Genomic DNA, 9,991 nt, shown 5'->3' on the forward strand with positions numbered 1-9,991 from the left:
TCAGCCTGACATAACTCTTCTATGTGACTTGATCCTAGCCAGGAACGTCTTAGATTACTTGATTTGTACTTGTCATATAAAATCAGGAAAAGTACAAATCATAAAACAAGGTGTGTTTATGTGTAGAAAATAAGCGCTATGCTTTCACACTGTGTTAACTTTCTAGCAACAAGCAAGTAACTTGATAATGTAATGTAACTACAATGGACTTCAAACATGGAAACCTAGCTCCAAGCTAACTTGGCAGCCTCAGTCCAGCCTCACACACAGGGCCTGAAGTATGCCAAATAATTTTTGTTTAGAAAACAAAATAAAACACGGCAACTCCCATGTATTTTGCCTTGAGTTATTTGGAGAATAAGGGGGAATATAGAGGGTGAGAAAAATAAGACTTTGCAAATAAAAAACAGTTGTGCCTTGGGACCAGTAGAGCACCCATTTAACAGGCACACAGGAAAAACTTGCTTTTTCCAGTCTCCAAATGAGTTTCCCTCCCACATTCACGCAGCTCCTATCAAGCAGTTAACAGCCGCCACCCCCTTCGCTTCACAGGTCTCCCTTAGGGGAGCAGAGTATTGTAGTCCTTTTCTGAGAGCCACGCCACCTGTCTGAAGCCTTGCACCCCACTCCCTGGCTGTGACTCCTCTGGAGTAAGTATAGGACAGATAGTAGCAGGCACTTTTTATTACTACAGTACGTACTACAAGGCTGTGCCGAGCGTGACATTCAAATCTGGCTCCGGGACTGGCCTGCGGCTCGAATTAAGCCTACCCAACATAGAAAGTAGGGCACTAAGGCGCTGAGCTCCCATTCGAAGTCGGTCAGGATGCGACTTTTCCCCAGGGGAAGGCTGCAATCCCACGTGCAGACTGATAAGTGGGCGCAGAAAGGGGGCAGATAGGAGTCTCTCCATCGAACCGCCCTAACAAGGGGGAAGTATGAGCAACTTCCCCTTTCCTTTCCGGAGACACCCCAACCCCTAACCCCACTTGACTCAGATCCTATCTACCGGCAAGGGCGGAATCGGTTTATGGTCGCTAAAACGAGCTTTCTGCATTTCCTTCTCTCCTGGCAACTGCTCACAGTTGCGACACAACCCTGTATGATACACAAATACACACACAAACACGCGCACCCACGATCCATCTGCCCCTTAACCCCGCACCAACTCACCTGGGGGAAGGAGCCTTCGCGGCGGTGGTTCTTGGGGTGGTCAAGGTGGCCCCGATCCAGCATCAAGTAGAGCGAGAAGATCACCACGCAGAAGATCGCGCTGCCAAACACCGTGAACTGCCGGCTCAGCTTCATCGCCGCGCCGAGCAAAGGCGGAGAAGCCCAAAAAAGAGCCCCGAGCGCAGCTACCCAAATGCGCCCCGCGCCCTACCCCGCCCAGTAGCAGCTCCGGCTCCAACTAAACTTCTGAGCGCGATCTCCAACAATCCCGGCCCCGCCGCCGGGCCGGAGAGCTCGGCAGGAAGGACAAAAGTTCCCTCCCGGGCCCGGGCGGACGCCAGCCAGCGGGGCCGGGGCGAAGCCAAGCCTCCAGCCGCTTCTCCAAGTCCCTCGGGGCAAGTTCTCCCCTCCCGTCGGGGCCCCTCGACAAATCCACCAAGATACGCCCGGGAGTTTCGGGGAAAGGCGAGAAGGCTCCCCCGCTCGAGCTCCTCCGGCGCGAAGGGGAGCGACGAAGCCGCGCGGGGCCGGCGAAGGGCAGCCAGCCGCCCGAGCGCCTCGACGCAGCCGGAGCTCCGGATGCGCTGCTTCCTGATCGCCTCCGCCAGAAGCGGGACTTGGAACCGGCGGCGGCGGGCGAGGAGGGCTCGGCGCTCCCACGCTCGGCACGGCTGATAAGGAAGCGGGGAGGAGCCGCGGCCGCCTGGCCCGCCAGTCCAGCAGCAACAGCGCCTGCTGCCGCCGCCGGAGAGCGACGAGCTCCGCCCCCAGACACGCACCGGGGAGGAGAGGCGAGGCGGAGCCTGGCCCACCACCAGCCACACAGCGCCACGACCACGCTGGTCGGCGAGGCGGGCGGCGAGGCGTTCGGCGATCGCGCCTCGTTCTGCCGCCGTTATTACGTTTTCGAGGCGGCTCGCGGCTGTTCTGCGCGCCCCGGACTCTTCCCGCCCGCCCCGGTGGTTTCGCTTGCACCGTAGCGATCGCGCTTCCCGCGGAAAGGCGGCACTTGGGGGATCTCGGCGCAGAGATCAGTTCCCCCTTTCCCCCCAAAAAAGATGCTTGCACAAACCCAGAGCCCTAGGAAGGGATTCCCACCCCCCTCAAGCCGAGGGGTTGCATAGGGTCCTGCACAGGATCGCAGCTGCGCGTCAATGGGAGGAAGCGAGCTTGGCATGCCCGGCCGGCAGGAGAATGCGCCTTTTGTGTTTTGCGGCGCGGGGAGCGGAGCAGCAGCTGCTGCGCCCGCTTCCCTGGAGCCTTCGGAGGCTTCCAGCTGTTGCTGCCTTAGAGACGGCGGGCAGGTGCGAGGCGGGACACAGGCACTTGCCTGGCGCTCCTCTTCCGCGAGAGAGACGGAGCGAGGGCCCTCGATGCCCGCCTGGGCGGGGCGGCCTCCCTCCCCGGCACGAGTTAGAAAGTTGTCCCGCTCTTGCCGGGGGCGGAGCGGAAGGCGCGGCTCGCTCCCACGTACGTCGGGGGGTAATTGCAGGGCTCGGCAATGGAGGCCGGAAGAGCGCGCGCCTGCTTAGCTTGCAGCGCCTTGGCATCGGGTGCTTGCTCGGAAGTCTTCAGTCACGCTAAGAAGCGAGGGGAGATGGGTTCGGAAATAGCTGAAAAACCGCATCCTTCCCCTGTGGGGCTGGAGATCGCAGGGGAGCCTCTCGGGAATTCCCCCACACTTGGGAGTTGGCGCCCCCCCAAAAAAATGACGTTTTTATATGTGTTGCAAGCCACCCAGAATGGCTGGGACAACCCAGCCAAATAAACGGGGTATTATTATTATTATTATTATTATTAATATAATTCCCCTGTTTATGGAAGCTTTCAGTGTTTGGTGTTTTATTGTGCTTTAATATTCTGTTGGGAGCTGCCCAGAGTGTCTGGGGAAACCCAGCCAGATGGGTGGGGTATAAATAATAAATTATTACTATAATTATTATGTGGTCCGCCAGAGGGCGGTTTGTGTGTCAGCCCCAAAACTTTTAGAATTTCCTCCCCCCTTGCCTGCTCTATGACAACTGGAATATATATTTTAGGACCCACCCCTCTTCTTTTTTATGTTAATTATTAAAACCAAATTTAATATTTAATATTCTGTTGTAAATTGTTTAAACTTATTTTAATATTGTAGTATTATGTTATAGAAAGCCTTGGGACCTTATGGCGAAAGTATAAATAACTATGGCTGCAAACCTAACCTTTATGACTAAATCTCATTGAATGATATAGGACTTAGCAGTACTTCTGGGTTTGTGCCTTTAATCCTTTGACTACACATAAGCAAATGCCATTTAATTCAAGGAGACTCAGGCCTGGGTGAATGTGTGTACAATGTCAGCCTTGTGGTATATTGAACAAACTGCCTAGTCTTCTATAGTAACTTTAGTATCTTGCATATGTACCTTCCAAGCTTCTGGAGTTCAGTGGAATAATTTATTCCCAAAAAATTGTGCAAAAAGCTAGAATAGGATGTCATTCACACTTTCCTCAGAGGAACCCCATTGACAGCCTGGGTATTTAGGTTCCTGTTTCCCTTAGACTAATGTTACTTAAAGCTGCAGGCCTTTACATACATACTTGGATAGGAGTAATTCTCGCTGAGCTCATTTGGACTAACTTGCAAACACATATAATATTGGCAATGCAGAATTCATATATTGTGGGAATCCCTCCTATAACCCTTGTTGTAGATGGGAGGTGGCAAAATATTTGTGTGCTCATGTCTAAGGCTATCTTTGAATAATTCAGTCAAATTCATGAGGCTTATTTGTGAGTAGGACTGTACTACAGCTATTTTGTTAAATTGTACTTGTATCATCTTATGTGCCCTTTTCAGCATAGGGGTGGTGCCGTTTGCTAGAAAGTTTGCTTTCAGCTACCCAGAAAGTTCACTGGTCAGAATGGAGGAAAAATAAATTTAGAGCTGCCTGCTGCCACCATCTTCAGCCATCATGCATTTTCATCTGTTAAGCATGATGCTTCCACTTCATTGACTGTTACTTAAATAGAGAACAGTTACAAGTCACTGAGTAAATTTCAGCATTGGTCAGTCTGTTCATACCTGGATAAATTATACTGCATACCAGTCTCCTTTATACTATTAACAATAATTTACATAAAACTGCAAACCAAGGTATCAGAGTTGTTTATATAAAACTGCTTTTACCAATAGTTTTTTTTAAAAACCGCCTGTTTGCAACATCAAAAAATCTTATTCTAAAAAAAGAAAGTTCTGCATTACTTCATGAAATATGAGCAAATATTTTTAATTTTCCCCCACAACCGGTTCACAACCTTACCAAAGGGTTAAAAGTAATCATAGTACAGTGGTACCTCAGGTTACATACGCTTCAGGTTACAAACGCTTCAGGTTACAGACTCCCCTAACCCAGAAATAGTACCTCGGGTTAAGAACTTTGCTTCAGGATGAGAACAGAAATCGTGCTCCGGCGGCAGCAGGAGGCCCCATTAGCTAAAGTGGTGCTTCAGGTTAAGAACGGACCTCTGGAATGAGTTAAGTCCATAACCAGAGGTACCACTGTACAAATTGCTCATGGAAGAGTAGGTGCCAATCCCCTTATTGCTGGATGTGAGGACATCTTTGTAAACTGCACATTTATAATTCACCATAGCTCAAAATATGTGAGTGGAAGCCATTCATAACCACAATGTGAAGAGGTTACTACTTTGGTTCAAGACTCAAAAAGACTTCTGCTTAAATATGCATTTTTTTTAAAAAAAAAAATAGGCCTCACTGAAGTCCTGTGAAATCTTTTATCATCAAACCTCACCACAATGAAAGTAAGTATAAACACGCTAGAATGGTGTCCCCGAGCTTAAGTGGCGCCATATTCAGTACCTCCCATAACTGAACCAGAGTGACATGGGGGCAAGAGAGAATTTTAAAAGCCTGGAGGAGAAATGTGGCAAGGCAGGTTTGACTGGTCAGGCTTCAAGGACTGCATGATGCTTCATTAGCAAAATACCCTTAATTAAACGATTGTCCACAGATTTGAGCACACGCATTGCTGGCCCCAGGGAAATCTGCTTTGCAACCAACATCCCTGGTTTGGATCCTGGGATAGAAAAATGATAAAAGAAGCAAAAGGCATTTTAGGCTGAATTCCAAGACACACTACAGAGTAAGTGGGGGGGGGGGTTTTCTGTGTAAACATGTTTAGGATTGCATGGTTAAAACTCAAACCAGAAAGTGTGCACAGAGGCCAGTCGGGTATAGCCACATTCCAAGCAGAGATAGGAACTTGGAAAAGCAAATAAATGAATCTGTATTAGTCAGAGTTCATCTGATACCTTGCTGAAGCTGAGGAAAGACCTTTAGGTTCTGCCTACAGTTTATTGCCAAAGCAATACTAAAGAATTGGCCTGAAGCAGCTGGAGAAATCATTCAGTACTGTCCAGACTCTCAACCTCAAAATCTTTGGTATCAGAAAGCAACATTATTTCCTTCTGAACTCAGCCATTAACATACCTACACAAACGTATATATCCCTCTCTCTCTGTTTGTGTGTGTGTGTGTGTGTGTGTGTGTAGATAGACCTGTACACACACACACACTCCTGCCAGCTAACACATCTGATAAACTAGACTGGACTGTAGTTCATTAAAGCTTATGAAATAATAAAGTTTGCTCATCTCAAAAATGTTCCTTCTCTTTGTTGCCACAAATACAACTGGCTCTGAAAACCGCAGTTTAAATTAGACTCTGCCTTGCCTTGAGTACATGTTGCATTTGTGATAAAGTTGCATAGTGTACAATTAAACACTGCCCAACAGGATTCTCTTAGGACACCAGTCTGAGAAAAGTAGAAGAGAACCAGAAGGCTGATTCATGGAAGCTCACTTTTGTCCCAGCCTTTGCATCGTTCTATCTGAAATCTCTGGATACTTGTAATTAGTGTTGGCTGCTGTTTTTTCGCCCTCACATGGGAACGCTTAATTGCTAGTCCTGAGACAGGAACTTCCTCTTTGAGGACACTTCCTAGTGAAAATGTAACCTTGCATTCCTAAATAGAAGCAGGTTTATTTACCTGTTCAGGTTTGCTTAGGACTATAGCCAATGATGCAAAGATGATTCTCAGCATCCTTAGCCGGACATATTTTTTGTTAGATGGGCTTATTTGTATTAGAGGAGCTGGAATGTTCTTACTAGCCCTTTATCCCAAGGATCATTTCCCAACTTCTGCATGGCAGTCGCTCATGTAAAGACAAGCAACACTTGAACCCAAAGCCTTCCGGGATGTTGACGACTAGGTATTTTGTGGCCATGCAACGTAAGTACTAAGCCAAATGGTAAAGAGACATCTGTACTGTATAATCATCACGGTTTGGAACAAAATTGTTGTATGGAATGACTCAAGAGCTTTCTTTCCCCCTCTGTGAATATGCTTCCATGGTTGCAAATAACATCAACTGTACCTAACTATTTATTCCTCTTTTGGTGGTTTGTTTGAATCCTTCTCTTAAAAAAGAGAGAAAAAGTAGTCACTATAATAACTTCAGAATGCAAACATTCCTGAGTGTGTGTCAGATGTTTTAACGTATGGTACACAAACTAATTAAATCATCACATATGTCTCAGAATTTGCAGTCCCTGGAATAATTTTGACAATATGGAACACAATTTGCATAATTTGTGCTGATTGTTACTTAGCACATACTGAAATACAAAGTGGGTTTTTAAAAATTATTTTATTACTTCTGTCAGATTTCGGGGAAGTTGAATTGTACACACTATAGGGAGGATATTAAGAGTTTAAAGCAGGCTTTCTGGAAACATTTATTCCTTGAATGTAGCACAAGGGGTGGAAAGAGCTTTGTTTGCTGAGTCATCCTTCTCCCTACTTACATTTAAAATAAAACTGCTTTATTATTATTGACTAATAATATAAGTGCAGAGAGGAAAAAGTGAAAAAGGTAGACAATTGGTATGGGGGCTTCGGGGCCATATGTAAGTCACTGTATAGGCCGCTCTGCTTGGTTCCAGAGGAGGAGCTCCAGTAACTTACTGTAGACTTGGAAAGTAAATCAAAAGGTGTTGTGGAATGTTAGCTGACAACTGGAACACTGGATAGCTCAGCTGGTTAGAACATGGTGCCAATAACGCCAAAGTCACAGGTTTGATCCCCAGCTGCATATTCTTGCACTGCAGGCAGTTGGGCGAGATGATTCTCAGGGTATTTTCCAGCGCTATGATTCTATGAAAGCGCATGCCAAATCAGTGCAGTTATTCCTAAATACAGACACAAATAGCACAACCAGGAAGAAAATCCAAAGATCAAAGCTAATGATTTGCATCTGCATTTTATTATGTTCTTATTGATAACCCTGCAAGGTAGTTTGGTATAATTATTATCATCATTCCATATTGTACACTGAGGCAGAGAGTAGCTTACCTAAGAAAGCTCCCACAGCAAAAGGAAGAAGATTCCAACTGGAGACGTCTTAAATTGTAGGTCAGCTTCTCAGCTGCGACACTACATTAGCTCATGAGATCATTCTGCACTGTGGGCTTTAAACATCAAAGATGGTGAAAGCTTTTCAGCCTGAGGGCCGCAATCCCTTACAGGCAACTTTCTGGGGGCCACATGTGAGAGGCAGGCAAGGTCAGAAGCAAAGGGGGGGGGGACACAATTGGGCCAGGCAAGCAATATGATGTCTTAGCTTTGTGCAGCAGGATACATTCCAGCCATTCAAAAGTCAGAGGGCACATCGCCATAGACACCCCTCTTCATCCGAGTAAGAAAAGGCCATTATCATGAACACATTCTAGCTTAGCAAAAGCACTCGCGGAGGGTGCAGGTTAGGGGTGTAGCTTACAGAAGGCGCTTGGTCTGGGCCGTGGCAGACTTTGGGTTCTCAAATTTCAGTGGAGAAGCAAAAAAATTCAGGCCCCGCCTCTCTCGTGCTCCTTCTACAGTGTTGAGGTTTGAACCTACAACTCTACTCCCCCATTCAAATAACTAGCTTCCTGTGGCTGCTTGGCAGTAGATGGGAGGGGCAGGGGTAGGAGGCATCCGAAAATCTGATCACAGACCTGCTTCATCGCATGTACTTTAGCCCTAGTCATATGACTTTGCTTGTCCTCTCCCTTCCTACAGACTGCTTCACTGGCTCAGGCAGCATTGTAACTTGGGTGCTCAGAAGAAGAAAGGGTTAACAGGCTGTGTTTAATCCACTTTTGACTTTTAATCTCTAAGAAATCCTCCTCCCCCCCCCCAAAAAAAAATCCTCCATAAATGCTACAGAAAATTAACCATAGCAAGGTTGCTCATGTTTGTAGGCTTCTGTGCCATTGAGATGTACGTTCTCCCTCTTCTCACACCTATTTGCATAATTGCAACCCCCCACCCACCAACACTGACGAGAAACTATTGCACTTTCCGTGCCGCTAATTCATAAGGTTGCCTAGCAACTGGATGGGCTCTCTCACCTCAGACTAATCTATTCATATATACTGTGGCCTTTGCCCAGTTCTGTAGCACTTGAAGAACCATGTGCCTTACATCCCGGATATTCAGAGAAGGAATTTACGACGGCACTAAAAAGATAACCCAATTACATATACCTGGAAATTTTGCAGGGAAATTACTAGGCAAGGCACATGCCAGGTGTGAGATCTGGGCTAATGATAGTGAACAATAGATGGATTAAATACTCAGGGCAGATGTTGTGAGGCACAAGGAAAAGTTGGTAAATGAAAATGAGCAGCAGGGAACTGGGAGGCTTGTGGAGAACCCCATGAAATATGTGAAAAGAGGAAAAAATGAAAGTTAGCCCTGGGGACCAAGGAGTTACCTGCCTCTGAGTTATGTTTTCATCACCATTTGGTGACAGTTTGCCTAAGAGTTCCATTTTAAGTTAGTATAAATTAGTGCTGTGCTGGATTTCTATCTCAACCACCCACCCACACCCCATTTTTTTTTTTACCGTTCTCCATCAGTTAATGAGAAAAGAACTAACTAGCATTCCAAAATTATCAAAGGGCAGAGAAAATTTCAGATAAATTCTCAAGGGCGGAGCACACGGTTTTTGCTGCACTTACTTTTAATATGGCCTAGGGGTGCTTCTTTCCTTCACGCTACACATCAAATCTCTAGTGGTCCGCATTCTGCAGCTTTCCTGGGTACCCATATTCCCTAAGAACCTCATGATGTCCTTGTTCTTCTTTTAAGCAAAGTCTTTTGATTAATTAATTCAGGCATAGGCAAACTCGGCCCTCCAGATGTTTTGGGACTACAACTCCCACCATCCCTAGCTAACAGGGCCAGTGGTCAGGGATGATGGGAGTTGTAGTCCCAAAACATCTGCAGGGCCAAGTCTGCCTATGCCTGAATTAATTTATTTTAAGGAATTGTGCACAAAGCTTTTTTAACGGAAAGACCTTCCTAAAAAATAAAATAAAACCAGCACATATGCCCATCTCAGGCCCTCGGTAGCCAGGGCTCCCACCTTTGTGTGTTTCAATTAAAGCTCAGAGAAGACCTTCTGAGAGGACTCTTCCTATAGGTCTTGTTCAGATCAGGAAGTGCAGGCAGCTAGGGAGGCTGCAGAGTTCAAACCACCCATGGTCACCTTGCAAAGTTAAAATAAGCTCAACCCTGTCCCCACCAAAAGTTGAAAGAAATTCAAAAGCTCGCCGAGAATGACAAAGCCAAATGGAAGCATCTTTCTTAAAGGAATGAATATTTTCGGAAATAGGAGAACAGGATTCAGCTCAGCACTGTTATACAGTGTTATACAGAGGATACTCTGGCATAGCAATTTTTCCCCCATACTATAGCAGTAATAAAAGAAA

The 9,991-nt window shown here is 46.3% G+C and overlaps 1 protein-coding gene across 1 annotated transcript in view; it reads right to left on the reverse strand.

Annotated features, from left to right (window-relative positions):
- The window catches only part of MAN2A1 (mannosidase alpha class 2A member 1), a 57,380-nt gene extending 54,105 nt beyond the window's left edge, over nt 1–3,275 (reverse strand). Inside the window, exon 1 of the mRNA XM_083464413.1 lies at nt 1,174–3,275. Coding sequence (XP_083320539.1) covers nt 1,174–1,308 — 135 coding nt within the window. The 5' untranslated portion in view covers nt 1,309–3,275. The remainder of the gene's footprint in view (nt 1–1,173) is intronic.
- Nucleotides 3,276–9,991: the final 6,716 nt, after the last annotated feature.

This window comes from Podarcis liolepis, assembly GCF_965112155.1.
Source record: "Podarcis liolepis genome assembly, chromosome: 11".
Lineage (NCBI taxonomy): Eukaryota > Metazoa > Chordata > Lepidosauria > Squamata > Lacertidae > Podarcis > Podarcis liolepis.